At 42.4% G+C, this 18497-nt stretch overlaps 1 protein-coding gene and 1 pseudogene across 1 annotated transcript in view; one reads left to right on the top strand and one right to left on the bottom strand.

The window, feature by feature from the left end:
• LOC139740818 (polycystin-1-like protein 2) overlaps positions 1 to 18331 on the top strand; it is a 37994-nt gene extending 19663 nt beyond the window's left edge. The window contains exons 14-27 of the mRNA XM_071651390.1: positions 373 to 576; positions 3414 to 3539; positions 4791 to 5009; positions 5476 to 5742; positions 6427 to 6532; positions 7013 to 7342; positions 7701 to 7849; positions 8594 to 8824; positions 12072 to 12352; positions 12992 to 14258; positions 14706 to 14973; positions 15629 to 15894; positions 16449 to 16590; positions 17082 to 18331. Of these exons, the coding sequence (XP_071507491.1) occupies positions 373 to 576; positions 3414 to 3539; positions 4791 to 5009; positions 5476 to 5742; positions 6427 to 6532; positions 7013 to 7342; positions 7701 to 7849; positions 8594 to 8824; positions 12072 to 12352; positions 12992 to 14258; positions 14706 to 14973; positions 15629 to 15894; positions 16449 to 16590; positions 17082 to 18331 (5106 nt within the window). The remainder of the gene's footprint in view (positions 1 to 372; positions 577 to 3413; positions 3540 to 4790; positions 5010 to 5475; positions 5743 to 6426; positions 6533 to 7012; positions 7343 to 7700; positions 7850 to 8593; positions 8825 to 12071; positions 12353 to 12991; positions 14259 to 14705; positions 14974 to 15628; positions 15895 to 16448; positions 16591 to 17081) is intronic.
• On the bottom strand, positions 9601 to 10856 carry LOC139740807 (uncharacterized; annotated as a pseudogene).
• Positions 18332 to 18497: the final 166 nt, after the last annotated feature.

Raw genomic sequence — 18497 nt, forward strand, 5'->3', positions numbered from 1 at the left:
TACCAGTGCTAGTGCAGCATACATTTACATGCATTTATTATCAAGGAAAATGGCCACAGCTTTGGTAGTGAAGTAAAGAAGTTTTGCCCGTGCAAGTTGTCACCTCAGAAAATCTGGATAATTTGAGATGATTGAGACACTGTTATGCTTGCAAATTTGAACTCTGTTGGTATAAAGGAACCATGGACTCGAGAATAGGGGCATAGCCCCTAACTTTTATGGACTACTGTTGTAATAGAGTTGTTTTGATGCATTGCCCCTTGATACCCAGCCATGAGGATGTCCCCTCCTCCAACACTAACAATTCAAACTTTGTGGTTCTCCCTTCTGATCATCTTAATTGCATTGAGTGTTTCTGCAATTTCTGTGTAGGTCTATCCCCCAGCGACACAAGGTTTGGGTGACAACGGCACAGAACTAGTGAACATATCTTCTGCAGTAGACCTGAAGGTGAATGCACTTTTGGCTGAAGGGAACACAGGGCAGGCAACCCAGCTGATCAGTGCTTTAGGGTCAGTCCTCAACTCATTGGGAGAAACTGATCAGGATGGTGAGATGACCACACAACGGAGAGAGGTACTGTAAAACTTATTACTGTCCACTCCTGATTTTTATGCCTTTTTATGCCAACGAAGTGGCCGGAGGCATTATGTTTTCGGGTCGTCCGTCCGTCCGTCCGTCCGTCCGTCCGTCCGTACGTACGTCCGTCCCGTTTTGTTTTTGTCGATATCTCAAGAACCGTGTGGTGGTTTTACATCAAACTTGGTATGAGGGTATATCCTGGGGGGATCATACTTCAGAGACTCCAACCTCAAGCACCTTCTGATCTGGAGATTCTCCCGCCTGAAACCCTTAGCAAACGGGAGACTCCGACTTGATGTGTGCGAAGCGCGAAATTCCCAGGTTTCTAGATGCTCTCTGGTGCTATCTAAGGCTTATTTTTTCAACATACGATAGAAATAAGTAAGAAATCCTTTCCAACAGGAGACAAAGAGCCAGGGCAGGAGAAATTAAATCTCAAACGGGAGAACGGGAGATTTTGCAAATATGGGTTTTCGGCGGGAGATCTCTCGTCGAAAACGGGGGAGTTGGAGTCTCTGATACTTTGTTTGGACTTTAGGGTCACGGGGTCAACGGTCAAAGGTCACAGGTTATTTTGTGAAAAAAAAGGTTGAAAATTCATGTTTTTCTCCATATCTCGCAAATGGTTCAAGGTATCTTCATGGAACTTAGTATATATGCTTGTTCCAATGGGCAGTGATTATCTAGGGAAGTTGGGGGTCATGGTTCAAAGGTCAGGGGGGTCAAAGGTCAAGGTCAACTCCTCAAAATATCACTACTTTCCTTATATTTATGCAATGCCTGAAGGTTTTTTTTTTTTAAAACTTGATGTATACATGTATTACCCAATATATATTCTTTGGGAAGTTTCTTGCCAAAAGGTCAAAGGTCAAAGGTCAAGCACTTTTTCTTCCATATCTCAAAAGTAACTCAAGGTGTCATCATGAAACTTACATATTTATGCATGTTCAACCTAACAGTGATTCTCTTTGGAACTGTGAGGTCAAAGGTCAAAGGCCAGGTTTAGATAGTGCTATTTTCCCATTTGATACTGAAATTATACTTTTTCTCAATACCTTGAATTACTCAATGCATAAACTTATAAAAGGGTCAAAAGTCAAGTAAAAATCATCAGTTCCCCAAATACCTGCACTTCCATTTTAATCATTCATCCAATTGAACCTAGTTCTAGGAAAGTGAACATTCAGCACATTTGTGTCAAACCTGTCATTTTAATATTTACCAATTGTGTGAAACTGTCATCACACATTGTCAAGACATTGTACTATAGACCTATTAGGAGAACCATGCATTATGGCGGAGGCATATCAGTCGCCGTAGCGATATATCTAGTTTCTTTTCTTTTAATGCCTCGGCCGTGTAGGGTGCTTCTCTTCAAATGTTATTTGTATCTTCCAGCAAGCCAGAGTGACCTCTTGTTCATAAGAATGTTTCAGTTGTAATGTGTTTTTAGTTTGTTCTACATATATGTCATAGGCTGGGCATGTGGGTTTTCTCTGAAATAAAGGATGCATATCTCTTAATCTGGATGGATGCATGCTCCTTTGCTTCGTTCCATAAAGGACTTTTATTAACTTTTTTATGCCTCCGCCACGAAGTGGTGCCGGAGGCATTATGTTTTCGGGTTGTCCGTCCGTCCGTCCGTCCGTCCGTCCGTCCTTCCGTCCGTCCGTCCGTCCGTCTTTCCGTCCTTCCGTCCGTAATGAATTTTGTGGATATGTGTATTAGGGGGTGAAGTTGTGCCTATCAATTTTTGGGTGCACGATGCTCAAGGTCAAAGGTCAAAAGGTCAAGGTCAAATACGTAAAATTTCACTATTTCCACCATAACTATGCAATGCTTGAAGATATTTTCTTGAACCTTAGTGTATACATGTATTACCCAATTAAGATTCTCTGGTGAAAGTTTGGGGTCATGAGGTCAAAGGTCAAAGGTCAAAAGGTCAAGTAAAAATATTAAAACTTCACTTTTTTCTCCGTATCTTGGAAATTGTTCAAGGTATTTTCATGGAACATAGTATATATACATGTACTGACTGGCAGTGATTATCTAGAGAATTTAGGGTTCATGGGTCAAAGGTCAGGGGTCAAAGGTCAAGGGCAACACTTCGAAATTTTACTATTTCCCTCATATTTATGCAATGCCAGCAGGATTATTATTATTTTTTTTTTACACTTTGGTGTATGCATGTATAACCTATTACTAGAGATTCTCTGGTGAACTAACTTTTTCCTGCATATCTTAGAAGTGGCTCAAGTTATCTTGAAACTTACTACATATTTATGCATGTTGTGCCTGACAGTGATTATCCTATGAATTTTAGTGTCAAAGGCCAGATGAAAATGGTAACAACGAACTTTTCAATACAGAAATTGCACTTTTTCTCCATACCTTGAAAATTACTCAATGCATCATAAACGTATGAATGGGTCAAAGTCAAGTTAAGTCCTTAAATCCCCAAATACATGCTCCAATTAAACCTACAAATGTAGATCAAGGAAGGTGAATATTCAACATATTTGTGACAAACTTGTCATTTTAATATTTTGCCAATTTTGTGACAATGTAATCACACATTGTCTACATGTACTATAGACCTATTAGGAGAATCATGCATTATGGCGGAGGCATACCAGTCGCCTTAGCGACATTTCTAGTTTAACTTTGATGCACAATCATTTCATTAAGTGGCATTATTCAACCAGTTTTTTAAGTATCCTGAACTGCCTGCTGTTATGATGATATTCATGACTGTTCTGTGACAGCTTTGTACCCTTTTCCACTTGTATTCTGACCACTGATGTGCCAAATTTGTCATTCTCCAATGATAGATTCGTGAGGCCTTAATCGACAACATTGCAGAGATACCAGTAGAGTCTATGTCCTCCCTGAAGCAGAGCTCTGCTGCCTTGGCAATCGTCACCAGTAAGGAGACAGAAATAACCACTGATGTGCAGGTATGTGTCACATAAATGACATGAGCATCCATGTACGACACTGGAAGAAGAATTAAAATTTGGGGTGATTGGTTGTGCATGCTTCATCGAATAAGATGTATTGTCGTTCAAATTTTGCTGACTGTCAACATGCTACCAGCAACAGTTTAATTTTATGTTAGTAGAATATGGATAAAAACATCTAGAAAATATTTGGCTGTCTTACTGTGCAGTGCTGCTTTCACGTTAGATTTCACAATATTTCACATTCATGCATATTTTACATGTACTGACATGGAATCTGCAGTTCTTTGTGCTTATGACTTAACATGGACCCATTTCACATTTTGAAGTGCAATCCTGGTGATTTACTTGATTTACACATTCTCATTTTAGCTCTTGCACTAAAATTATCTTGTCCCTTATAGCACAATAGGCATGGCTCGACACTAACTTTTTTGTTTGGTGGCCCGATGGGGCCACCAAAATCCTAAATTTCAAATTTTTGGTGGCCCGAGAGAAAAATTTGTTGTCCCCCCAAAACAATAAAAAACACTAAAAGTCTTTTTTTTTTAATGAGTCGAATATTTAAGTTTATGATAGTAAGAATTAGAAGTTGGACATATCTACTCATAAATAAACTTCAACAAACTTGCAACACTCACTCTCAGGCACTCATTCAGTCCTTTTCATCCATCCTTTAAACAAATTTAACCGCTAATTTCCGGCGCGAAAAGTTACGAATTTATTGACATACTTTTCAAAAAATTTTGGTGGCCCGAGGCGGGCCACCAAATTTGCCCTTTTTGGGAATTTGGTGGCCCGACTTTCATTTTTGGTGGCCCTGGGCCACCGGGCCACCATTAGTGTCGAGCCCTGCAATAGGTTACAAAACTTAAGTAGTGACCATAATTTTCTGGGACTTTTGGAGATGAAATAAACAACCCAAAGTGTTGTGTACTATGTTTATACACATTAGGCAAGGACTGCGGAATTATGTTGCCATGAAATGATGCAGCTATATCTAGTGTAGTCCCTTATGACAGAACAGAAGTTTATGCGCTTTAAAGTATTGCTTTGTATTTTAGTAACTTAAAAAGATATTTGGTAAAATCTGATTATTTGGGATAAAAGCAGAAACACACTTGTACAGAAACAGGAACAGAAAATATTTATTTATTTCTAATGTTATAAGCCAAATTGAGAGAAATATGAGAATTCATGCACAGACAGTTTGATGAAAGCTTGTCATATAAATACTTCTGTACACAGGTCAAGGCCACACTGGCACTGTCTGAGATGTCGTCCTTTCTGAAGACCCAATCACAGTCCGACAGCGAGGGTCAGGGGACCATAGAGTCCACTGGTACTGTGCTGGTTCAGGGTCTGTCCAATGTATTCAGTGCAGCAGAAGTGACCGAGAAACTTGCAGTGAATGGGTCTGATCCTGAGGCTGACAATGAGGACTCTCAGAGCAAAACAACAAGTCAGGTATTGGTCAAAATATTTTCTCATGCCGTCTTGAACTGCATTGTATTTGTACCATACACCCACATGTTTCTGGTAGGTGTGAGTAACATGCTCCAACCATATACTTTATCCTTTATTCTTACTGTGTACTACCACATGCACTTCTTAGCATACTTGAAAGAAAATTGGTCTTTCCTGAAATGAGCATTTTGATCAGATGTAAAATTGCAGATATAAGCTGTGATGTAAAGGTTTTCAATGAAAAAAATCTTTGTAAAAAAGTAGTTGGATTCCTGCGTTCTCACTCAAAAAAAAAAAAAAGAGAGAGAGAGAGAGAGAGACTAAAACAACATTATAATGTGAAGATTTCATTGGGAAAGACAAGCAAGCAACAACCATATTCAATGATTCTGTATCTTTCATGAAAAGCATACTTTGGGATTTTTTTTGTTCTTTTTGTATTTTTCTGCACATCTGTCCGATCCAGGCTCGTAACTTCACCAAAGGGGCTTTGTCGGCCATCTCTGACATCCAGGATGTAGTTGTTGCCGGCAAGGTGCCACAGGAGGAGGCCACCATCATCACCTCCCAGTCACTCAGCCTTGCCGTTGCCAGGGTCAGCAAGGATCAGCTGACCACCGCGTCGCTGGCCGAGTCCGGCCCCGGAGGTTGGGGTGGGGTCAGCATGCCCAGGGATGGCAGTGACCTCGACGGCATTCTGGGTGGTGTGAATGAGGCAGCAGTCGACCTCCAGGTATATGCTCTGTCTATAGTTGGTGCACAATTACTTCTTTTTCTTTTTACCCATTTCTTGGAAAAATAATGTTCAATGTGCAATATGTCAGCAACATTATATGGAATCACCATACCTCTTGATTTAGTGGGGTTAGGCAGATATATTGTAGGCCTGCTACTGTAAAAGTGAAAATCTTTGCGGAGTTGAAATTTTTGCGCATTTCGCACAACCAGAAACTAGCACGAAAATAAAAGCACACAAATATTTTTCCTTGCCATATGTTCCTGCACTTTGTGTATTGATTCTGTGGAAGTGCGAAAAATATCCACTTTTACAGTAAATGCAGTTGCACATGATACAATGTGATTGGTGTTTGCCCCTTTCATAGCTTGGAATTCTCTGCCAGTGTCCTCTACAGTGTTGTTGGTGTGATTGCATATGCACACGCTATCAATGTCATAAATGGGGATGACTCGGTTCTAATGGCGATATAGCAAATTAAAGACATGATTATTGTTTGCAATCTGAGTCTTTGTTGCTGCTGCTGCATGCTACTATTGTAATTGAATATTCCGCATTCAGTCTATATAGGATTCTTATTTCCGTTTATTTCATAAATTGATATTCATCAACAAGAGCACAGTGTGGTTGATGGAGACGGGCTCTTGATTGTATGGAGTGCCTTTCTTCTTATCACTACAGATATCATCATTAAAATGGAATCCTTTCCGGTGGGGACAGGGTGGGGACACCGTCGATTCCAGCATCGTCGGTGTTCATATCAAGACAGGAGAGGACACTGTAACAGGTGAATCATTCATTTCAATTTTCAATTTCAATTTCATTCTTCATTGCCGATATGGAAGTCCGATTTTTTTCAAGTCTTACACATAAAACATCAAGTAAAATCACAAGTCAAAAGACATTCATTATAGATACAGTTACAGGGCGACCTCCCTCAGTACTACATAAATGTTTCTACTTCTGCTATGTGGCGATGATCATATGCTTTTATTTGAAAAGTTACTAATCATGAAGTGAACATTCTCTTGAAACAAGAAATTTCCATTAATTTTTGTGAAGTAGAATCAGTGTAAGGAAGGGTTTTCCTCCTATTTTAGATTCCTGTGACTATGCCAAATACAAATCTATTGACACTGATGATCCGCTCTAATTTTGATACCTGATTTATGTGAACTTTAGGTTGCACATAAGATGAAATTTCTCCCTGGAACATCATGATAACAATTATCAATGCCGTTGCAATCTTCCATTATATTCCTTGCAGTTGGCAGTCTGTCCTCAGAAATCAGTGTCTACCTACCAACAAAGAATCTTCCATCTCAGGAGCTAATGCTTGTTGGCATCACCAGGGAGTATTCTGCCTCCCTCTTTGTCAACAAGTCTTCCTCCCCTGAGCAAGGAGGCAGTGATGGTCTTCACCTAGTGATTGTTCCTCAGAACGAACCACTGGTGGCGCTCTCCATCTGCACTGCCAATATCACCATAAACATGACTACCTGCGTTGGTCAGATCTCAACAGTATATGTGTTGAGCGACCAGGAGGAGGCTGCAGGTGTGAATTTCACATGGAGTGCTGTAAATGAGGACTTGCAAGGTACACCTGTATAATGCATTGATAGCATTCAGAGATTACCTATGCAAATTTCGCTCTGTCATTTCGACGTCAATGAAAACGTTCCATGATAGTTAGAAATTGTCCATTCACAATAGTTTGGATTATTAATGATCTGGAGTGAGCATACTCCAGAAAGGGCATCAATACCTTAGTGCAGCTGATATCTTTTACTGCTTGTGTTGTGTCATCTCTTTGTCAACAACACACAAAAACAAACTCATTCTCAGCACAGTTATAGCTTCTACAAACAAATCAAGGTTACACAAAATCTGGTATATGTGGAGACTTTTTTTCCTCGTATTTCTTGATGCTCTGCTGTTATTTTCGTTAACAAAAGAGTCAGATGGCATCCTCATTAGCCTGGCAGAGGAGACTGTTGACCTAGTGTACGAGAACGACAACATCACACTGTCAATCACCATGACGACATCGCAGTGCATCTTTTGGGATGATGACGAAGAAAGTTGGGATGGCAGGGGATGTAAGGTGAGCTATGCGCACTTGCTGCTTCTCTTCAGAGAAGCCATGCAATGTCACTGAAGTTAACATGTTCATAACCAACTGCCAATTAAGTGCTCATTGTCAGTGAGTTAGATTTGAGGTTGCAGTTGAAGTGGAAGATTCATGACGTCCTTTTCCTGAGGAGAAATCTGGTAGAGCACATGATATTGCGGCATGTACACTAAGCCACTTTTGTTGACATCAGGTTATCACCTTTCAAACAGATCCAACTTGACAAGCTGCCAAGATGAGATAGTAATAATACATTTAGCAAGTAGTAGTAGTAGTAGTAGTAGTAGTAGTAGTAGTAGTAGTAGTAGTAGTAGTAGTAGTAACGACGGCGGCGGCAACAACAACAACAACAGCAATTGATGATGATCTTGAACTACACTTACCGGATATATAGCACATAACACATGCCTGGGATGCAGTCTATTTCAAGAGTAAAATGTCTCCACAATGAAGTTTCTAACATACTTGTGTAGGTATTCTGAAATGAGTAATTGGATGCAAAAAAACAAAAACAGACACACACACAAGAACCCCAATCATAATGGTGAAACCGAAGATTTCCCTCCAGAGGATGCCGGTGAGTGTGACAAAAATTGATCATACAAAGCCAAACAATTTTGTGAAATGTATGCTTATTCCAACAGCATCTCAGCATCTCAGAATAGAGGTGTTCTTAAACTCCATTGAACCGTGGCCATGTATTGCTTGATATAACAGGTTGGAGCGCAGTCCACCCAGGCCATGACGCACTGCGAATGCACCCACTTGACCTTCTTCGGCTCCTCCCTGCTCGTACCGCCAAACAAGATCAACCTCTTCAGCGACGCAAAGCTCTTCCTCACCTTTGTTGACAACCCGATAGTGGTGAGCATTGTTGCTGCCGTACTTGGTGTCTACGTCCTTGTTGCTGTGTGGGCCAGGAGGAAAGACAGACAAGATGCTGCCAAGGTATTATTGTGCGGAAAATCAGATGCCATCCAAATTTTCTTCTAACATCCATTTTGTGATATGATACTCTGCTCATTCAAGGTTGAGCATGTATACTTTATTTAGCACAATGAATATGAAGCTGGTATGTTGTGTTCAATTTGACTATTATTCAGGTGACTCCACTGGGACCAGCAGTTTTCTGTCGTTATGTTGAAAATTCATTATAGCTAAACAGTGAAGTAGGTAAAGAGATACAGATGATCATTTGGGGACGTAAATTTTTACTTTGTTGTAACAAGCATTTTGTTATAACTGTTTCGTTTTTAAGAGGAGTGCATTGTACATAAATGATCTAGCCTTTTTATAATGTGTATCCTTCTACAGCATTATACAGATATTGACTGATATGGGGTGGGATATAACATTCTTTAGACCGCCAGGGAGTTATATCTTCCCAAGGGAAAATATGATCACGAGGGAAAATATAACTCCCTGACGGTCCAAAGATTGTTACATTCCACCCCATACTGCAGTCGATATCTGTTATATTAGATGGCCTTGATTTATAACAATCGGTTAGATCTACAGAAAAGTAGGCCTACATAGTGATACATTTTTGTTGATGATCAGATACTCACCCAGTTCTCAGTTGTTAGGCTTGACAGTAAATCCAATGCACACATGTCAATCCAAGTTCCAATGTACGTAATGCTTAAAATCCACAGCGTAGTAGTTCAAACAATCAAGGCACAAAATTAAACATATTTACACAAGTTGTGGAGTAGTCTAGTTGTCTACTTGTTTGTGATGTTCACTGTATAGTGATGAAAGTGATACTGCACAACATTTTCCTGGTAAACATCAAGTTTGTTTGAAACAAAATCCATCGTTTGAGGAGAAGACTGTGAGCTTGGTGACGGTGATTGAACAATGAATGTAGATTTCGGTGACTGCAACAGTGTAGACCTAACGACGCTAGTACCAACGTTAGGCTCAGGTCTAAGATCAGCATTAGATTTCTGCAGGGGCGGAGACATCACCGAGTCCGAGTGGCATTTTTCTGGTACATGGGAGTAGTGTTTCAGACTGGTTTCACTTTTATGTCCAGAAATGCTCATAATGTGTCTATCCTCAGAACCATGCTCATCCAATGTTGTTATAGCCGTGGCTCTTAGGCAGTGGTTAGTGTAGATTCTTGACGTTTTTGCTTCAATGCTAATGGTCTTCATTTTGTTCTCCAATGTATTCTTGCCAACAACCTGGCAATCGTACCATGACAAGTCTTGTATCAGGCCTTCTTCCGCTTCATCGTCGTCGTTAGATACGCGTAGCGGTACGTTAGATTTACCGGTAGGTCGCTGCCAGAAATAAGCAACGTCAGGGTTCAAGTGGGACATGCATTCACAAAACGACTTTACTGGGCAATTTTCATCATTTGTTTCATACATGCGTCCACACTGGCTCCTTGCATCATCATCTTTCTCTCCCCTGTGATTTTTAGTCGATTTGTCTTGTGTTAGGTATACGTACCTTCTGTCACAGGAATCTGTAGCAATTTCAAAATCAGTCTTCTTGAAATTTTTGAGATTTTCCCGACCTCTGTTGCAGAGATAAGACATTGTATTCACGAACACAGTGTTTTATAGTCCTCTCGGGGTAGTACGATCCAAAGCTGACGAAGACACGATTTTGTCAAAGTCCTCTTTGCTAATGGGTTCCTTGTGTGTAATTGCACCCTTTCCTTCAGTTTTTAGCTTATGTAAGACTGCAGCAAAAATGTCATTTGCACGCTTAAACCCTTCGCTATTTACAATGTCCGTTTACTTTGTTTTGAGAAAGTGTCTCTGTAGGCCATAGCGAATCATGATCATCATAGGTCCTGCTCGGTGTAGTCCTTCTCCACTTGTTTGATGTCAATTGCCCTCGCTCTGCAGTAAGAACTGAATTTGTCCAATGCTTGTTTCAGGACATTTTTGGTGGATTTAGAATCCTCATCCTCCAAAAGCTTATCGAGCTCCTTGTAGTTCATCAAGACAAAATGGGGCTCCATTTTGAAGTGTAAATCAAAACTTTGCAAGCCGATTGTGCGTGGATATGTAGGCCTACGTAGGCCTACATCACGTACGGACAACCAGACAGTATATATCGATCGAGACTGCCATTATCAATAGTAATCATTTGCTCGTCACAGTTACTGTGGTCCCACACCCTTATATTGGTGTAATTGTTCCTATTTCAACTGTAAGAGGGCGACAGACATGGAAAAAATGTATTCATTTGACCAGTTGGTGAAGTATAACGCGCTGGGAGAATATACTATTTACGATCCTTGCGAACAGTATCATGTGACGAGCTCTCAACCAATCATATCCTAGTAACTGTATCGGCCAACTAATATTAATGGATATACACTCTCTCTCCCTCTCTTCTGTTATGTAAATAAACTCTGCCCTCTATTTGCCATCCAGCAATTATTCTGTCTGAATGGGCTATGTCAGCTGCTACATCCAGTACATATTACAGGAGCTAGTTTGCATAACATGAAACGTGGAAATACAAATCATATCTCTTCACCATAGGAGTGAACTATCTTTGGAAGATGTGGAAGTAGTATTGGTATTGGTAGGCTGGCAATGAAGCTTTACCTCAGGATGCCAGTTTGTTAGCAATTCCTGGTCATGGTGTCTACTTAGAATGTGATTGTGTTAACAAGGTAACTGGTGATGACTGGTCATTGTGCAGTGATGCATATAAAACAACAATAACAAAATTACCAATATTGTTTTGACAGGTATTTGCCAATAAGTCTTTCGATTTAAGTGATATCTATGACAATGCATAGTGATCATAATATGTGTATGTCATCATGGGCAGCTTTTTACAAAGAAACTCCAACATTGTAGTAATCCTGGGTCAAATTTTACTAAATACAGTATCAGATATCAACAATAACACAGACAAGATCTCATGGTATGCACCATAATCTTTGCAATAATCCTAACAGTTATCTGTCTCATAATAATCTAATGAGCTCATGATAATGTCATACTGACAAGGATGCCGGACCCCAATTCATTTGCATTCAAACTTTGCCGAGAATAAGTGAAGAAGCAGCTAGTGGACAGATTATTTCATCTAAACCTGATCTAATTCGTGGTGACTTGAGAGAGAGAGAGTTCTGTGTTACCAATGTATCTCATAAATATTAGATTTATTCTGTCAGATTTATCACTTCTCTTGCAACTTCCATGTAAACATGCTTCAGGCTGCTGTGACCATTCTGGAAGACAATGACCCTTTTCACCACTACCGCTTCAACGTCACCGTGGTGACGGGCATGCGTCACGGAGCCGGCACCACGGCCACTGTGACGCTCACGCTGATCGGCAGGAGCAGCCGCAGCGAGCCGCACGTCCTCCACGATCAGAGCTACCCCGTGCTGTCCAGGGGCTCAACCAACTCCTTCTTGCTGACCACTGCCGACAGTCTTGGGGAGATCCATGCCATCAGGCTGTGGCACAACAATGCTGGCAGCAGCCCCCAGTGGTAAGGCTTCCTATCAGAACATAGCTGTGCCTTGAGTGGTAGGTCCAGTTGAAGTGTACTTTGCATAGTGATGCACATGTCTACTACAGGTAAAGTCAAAAAATTTGTTTTTCCCATCCAAAGTATGACTTTTCAGCTGTATACAGGGTTACCATCCCTGGTCATACCAGTATTGGGTGACAACATTTATATCTATCAATTTTCCATGTTTTTTTTGTGGACATTCTACTGAGCAAGAAAACTTAATAGGAATGATGCTTTCTATTCCTTATCTATGAAAAAGCTTCAGCGTGATGTTGACCAAATCCATGAATTATGATAGTATTGAAAGTGCAGTACAGTGCATTTACTGTGCTAGAGTAAAAAAAAGAAAAATTCATACCCAGTACACTGGTTCCCTGAAAAGGCAGGTATTTCTCAAATCAACAAGTACTGGTCTTTTTTGTGAAATGGTCAAATGTTACTTGACCTTTCTGTGGTAAATTCTGTGTTAATGCACCTGCAGTGAACACTGTAGGCCACACAAACAAACAGATCAACAGTTGTTATTACTATAATTTGATGTTGCTCCAGGGTTTTAAAAAAAAAATTCTACGGGTACTTATTCATTTAAAAGAATGTCTCCTTTTATCCATAAAGGTATGTCAGTTACTGCATAGTTCATGACCTTGAGAATGACCAACGGGCGTACTTCATCTGCAACCGCTGGATGATGGTCGGCGGCAGTGAGGGCATGGGCCTGGACTACACATTTCACGCAGCCGGCCCAAAGGAGCTCAAGGAGTTCCGGCACCTCTTCACGTCACGGACGGTGCGGGACCTCCGCGACGGCCACCTCTGGCTGTCGGTGCTGACGCGCCCTAAGCACAGCAACTTCACCTGCCTTCAGCGGGTCTCCTGCTGCCTCTCTCTCCTCATGTGTTCCATGATGACCAGCATCATGTTCTACGGGATCCCCAGCGACCCCGCCGACCAGGTCATGGACTTTGGTTCCTTCCGCATCACGGTGAAGGAGATCGTCATCGGCATTGAGAGCTCGGTGATCGCCTTCCCAATCAACCTCCTAATCGTGCAGATCTTCCGTCATGTGGCCTGCCAGCCGCCACAGGCGACTGTGAAGAAGAGGCGCCGCAGCCTCTACCAGAGGAAACTCGCAGAATCTCTCAGTAGTGTCGATCTGACTGCTCTGTCCAGTCACGCAATTGATGTTGAGAATCCAGACATTGTGCAGGAGAAATCAAAAGCTTCTGTACATACGGTAAAAACCGTCGATGAAAAGGGGGACACAGATTCCAATAGACAGAGACGAGACGAAGATTCTAAAGATGACTGTATCGTACCAGACATTAGCGTTTCCAGTCATCACACACATGCACCCATCTCTTGCAGCCAGTCGTCACTGTCGGCAGTTGAGAGTGACCTGTTCAACCAAGATGGGCAAAAATTTGTGGTGAAGACACTGTCAGAAGTGATGGGAGAGTGGAGTAGGGATAATACGTCCCATCAAGTAGGAGCATTGACTCATGGAGAGGTGGAGATACATGTAGAAGATCAACCTGTGTCTAGTAGAGAAGTCTCTATTTGTGCAGAAGCTGCATCAAGTGACGAAACAGACCAACGCAGCACGGTCGAATCAGAGCATCAGTCAAAAGGATCCATCGCGAGCCCAGAGAAAACCAAAGGACTCAGCCACAACTACTTCCTGTACTCCCGCCTGCTGCAGGTCATCCAGAGCCTCAGGGAGCTGCCCCCGGGCGTATTCTCCAACCCCGACGAGCACAAGCAGGCCATGAGGGAAGCCCAGGTTCTGGTCATGACAGCCTTCAGCTTGCGCACACCCTGCATCTCTCCTGCTGGCAGCTCCGTGTCAGCGTTTTCAGGGAATAATACGGTTTCCCGGAGAAAGGTGAGAAACGCACCAAATTTCAGAAGTATTGCTGCAAGACACATTTGCCGTATCTACGTATATCAAGGGAAAGTAATAGAATTATTCAACTTTAACTTTGATTTTTGTTATAGGAATAGGGATAAGGTTCCAATGAGGCATATTTTGTGCGAAGGTCAGCGATAGTCTGTAAATATTACCAGAAGAATTGTAAGAGTGCAAACCAAAGATAATCTGCTCAGTTGAAATGCCACATTCATGGATGAGTAATTCAAGGCACCATCCTTGTGTCATCTGCACAATGTGCACTGTTCTAGGCTTTCCCTTTGCAAACTTTTTTTTTTGCTAGAATTAACTTTGACTCCTGGGAAGTGTAGGATTGTTGTCATCATGAACTGCCACCAAATATAGCAAAAGTAAGTTCTTGTTTCGTTTGTGTTTGTTTTTTGGTGTCTTCTCGGATGCAAGGGTCTGCCACGTCCTTTCGTGTATGTGGCCTGGGTGCTGGTCTTCGGCACTGTGGTGGCGTCATCCTACGTCACCATGCTGTACGGCCTCAAGTACGGTCGGCAGCGCAGCATCGAGTGGCTGGTCTCCGTCTGCATCGCCACCTTCCAGAGCATCTTCGTCACCCAGCCGATCAAGGTGCTCCTCCTCGCCATCTTCCTCTCCCTCATCTTCAAGCAGCTGGAGCCGGAGGAGGACTTCAGCGACGAGATCGAGGAGTTGGAAGTCGGTGAGTGTCAAGCAACAACATTTGCTTGGTGTCTGTCACAAGTTGTGATGAAACCAAAGCTACAGATCTTATAAGGACCTGAGGTGATGTTTAACTTTTCAGGAAGCCTCCTGCAGAATCCTGCAGAATCAGAAAGACTTAGCAGCTCTGCTTTCCCTTGGATACTCCTTCTTCTGAAATTCCCATAAAACAACATGTGCATTAGTGTTGATGCAGCTAAAATGTTGTCTTCATGCTCAGCCTTTGTCAGATCCTCTTTCCATTTTCCAATCACACACAAAAATTTTGTGTAACTCTGGAAGTAAATAACATGTGGATGGTAATGAAATGTTAACCTGTTGAGGACAGTTTGATTTTGCTACACCACTCATTTCCCATGGACTCTTGCCCACCCCCCCCCCCCCCCCCCCCGAGTATCCTCGGAACACGTCCCCAACAGGTTGTGGGGTAGCAAAATATCACCAAAGCTTTGAACAAATATGAAAAGTGTGTGAGAATAATGAAAGGATTGCAATATATGGGCTGGACATGGGAGAGGCAATTGGTCACTGTGATCGTAAATAGCTGAAACTCCCTTGTATGTGACATATTAAGAATCAGATACCAAATGTTCTGTTGTGGTGTTGGACTTGCTCCTTTGACTTGTCTTGGGCAGAAAACGCTGGAGAAGCGCACCAGAGCCTGATGGAGAGACGTCACAGGGATGACCACTACAGGCCCCCTGCCAAGTCCACCATTGACGTCCACCTCCGCAACAAGCACCTCAAGGCCCGTATGTACACCCTCCTGTGGCAGATCGCTATTTATTTCTGCTTCTTCTACCTACTTATGACCATCACCTACAGCCAGCGGGACAGGCAGGCCTACTTCCTCACGAAGGCTACCAAGGGCTTGTTCTTCCACAACAAGCACTACAGATTGGTGAGATCACCAAAATAGGAATTAGCTCAGTGGAAGTAAGGGGAAACATCATAATACCCTTTTCCTCTTATGTTACATGGTCTGCACATAGTGCTGACAGTGATTGGTCACAATGCAATCACTGGAGTAATGCTGAAAGGATCACGTCATTATAATTTGAGCAGTGACATCACATCCGGTAATATAATACAAATAATGCACAGGGGAGAGGGCGTTAATGGAGATGCAGCGCACTGGAGGGTACTTACAATGGTGTAACATGCATGAGGCGCAGGTAATTAAGTCTAATACATCATAGATACAAAACTTAGGCTGATCATCATGGCCTTGGTATGTCATCCTTAAGATCTATATGAGATGTCAATTAATATCACCTTCAGTGTGGGGTGTACACTGAGCAGTGCAATTTAGCCTGGATAGGCATGAGTTTTGATGAGCATGCTGCGTACATTCTACCCTAAGATATTTGAACCCTGACATAAATAAATAGGGATCTACCAAAATGATTAAGTGATTTCTCAAAAAGTGAGTCTTATGGCTGGTTGCAATTGCAGATGAATGACTTCCGGAGCTTTCTTACCTGGGCAGACTCCACACTCCTCCCAGGCCTCCTTGGTGACGACAGATGGGGTGCTGAAATGCAGTCAACACTCATAGGAGGCGGTCTTCGTCTCAGACAGTCCAGAGTAAAGCCAAGTAAGTCTTTGATCATTATCTTTGTGAAAATCAGTCACTGGGCTTTCCATCCCCACCCCCCCCCCCAAAAAAAAAAAAAAAAAAAAAATCATGTTTTTAGGCGTCGTCAAGACAGGCTATATGGTCATGGAGTGGCTCAAACAAAAAGCTCAACAAAGAAAGAAGTCTGGTTTTTTTTCCAGGAAATGCATGCATGTGAAACTTTTGCACAGATGAAATAAATATTTTGAGTATTGGCATTGTAGGAGTGCATTAAACCTCAAGAAGCTGGCTTTTGGCATTACTAACTTCTATGGACATGAATAAGACTGTTTAATTGAACTGTCAAGATGCATGCATATGAAACTTTTGCAGAAATGACAAAAAACATTTTGATTACTAGCCAGCCTCAAGTTGCTAGCTTTTTGGCATTATTAACTTATGTGGACATGAATTGGACATGTTTGGATGATCAAACTGTCACATTTTTACTTGTTGAATCTTTTACTTAGGTTCCTGCGAAACCCATCCTTTCTTGCAAGCCCAAATCAATGACTGCCGTGCTCCCTTCACCAGAGAAACAGAAGACAGAGCATACTACAATGGATCCTGGAGCCAGTCGCTGTCCAATCGATCCAATCTCTTCCTGCAGCAAGATCTGCGGCACGCTCTCAGGCCCTCACCATGGAAGTACAACCTCGACACATCCATGAGCATGTGGGGTGTCACAAGAGTGTTTCCCAGTAGCGGCTATGTGTGGATACTGGGGACGACGTATGAAGATGCCAGGGCTGCCCTAGCGAACATGTCGGATGCCCGGTGGCTTGACGAACGCACGAGGGCACTGTTTGTTGAGTGGACAGCGTACAACGCCAACACCAACCTCTTTTGCGTGGTTACGTTCCTCCTTGAAACTCCAGCTTCAGGTGGATTGCTCAAACTGCCAGAGATACAGAGCGTTCGGTTGCATCGCTATGCAGCTAACCACATGCTCTTCATTGTCATTTGTGAAGTACTCTTTGTTGTATCCTTGTGGGGCCTCATATACAGGGAGTATCGACGCTTGAAGCCCATCGGCATCAAGAAGTACTTTTCGGATAGGTGGAACTGGTTAGAGGTTGCCATCATCATCAACTGCTTTGTCTCGATCGGCTTGTACGTCCGCAGGTACCTTGTTACAAAGCTACTCTTTGCGGAGATGAGGAGTAGCTTTGCCCACTATGTGAGCTTCCGGTCCGCCGCGAGTGCTGACAACATGCTTTGCTACAGCCTGGCCGTCATGATCATCCTCAGCGCGGTTAAGTTCCTCTACCTTCTTCGTCTCAATCCTCGCCTTTACCTCCTCACCGCGGTCATGTCGGACTCCCTCTATGAGGTTATGGCTTTCTCATTCCTTCTCTTCATGCTCATCGTCAGCTATGCATGTGGCATGAGCCTCCTATTTGGTAGCCTCCAGGGCTACAGAAACTTTGTCCAAGCATTCATCACACTGTTCAACTCCCTTCCCGGGAACTTTGTTTACGCAGACCTGGTGTTGGTGCATCGCAAATTTGGTCCGTTCATGCTCTTTACCTTCCAGTTTGTGGGCTTCTTCCTCTTCTTGGATCTCCTCATATCAGCTCTAAATGAGAGCATGGTGTCTATCCGACGCCACCCACCCCCGCCATCAGAAAACAGAATGCTAGGTCTGATGCTGCTCTCCAAAATGTTCTCTCTGCTTGGGATTCCTCAGAAATATCACATAGGAATGAGCTTAGACTAGAGAAGGGCAAATGTCAACAACTCAAAAACCAATTATGTTGCAGTACTTGCCATAGAAATTCCCACCCCTAATGTGTCTCATAGATGATGTTCATCAAATATACCAGGAAAAGTGTGCAGAACAGATGGGCATTATTAGATACTGATACTTAAAAGATCTTTAGCGG

Source organism: Diadema antillarum, unplaced genomic scaffold, assembly GCF_040938485.1.
Source record: "Diadema antillarum isolate AM-2024a unplaced genomic scaffold, OU_Dant_1.0 seq00000886_RagTag, whole genome shotgun sequence".
Lineage (NCBI taxonomy): Eukaryota > Metazoa > Echinodermata > Echinoidea > Diadematoida > Diadematidae > Diadema > Diadema antillarum.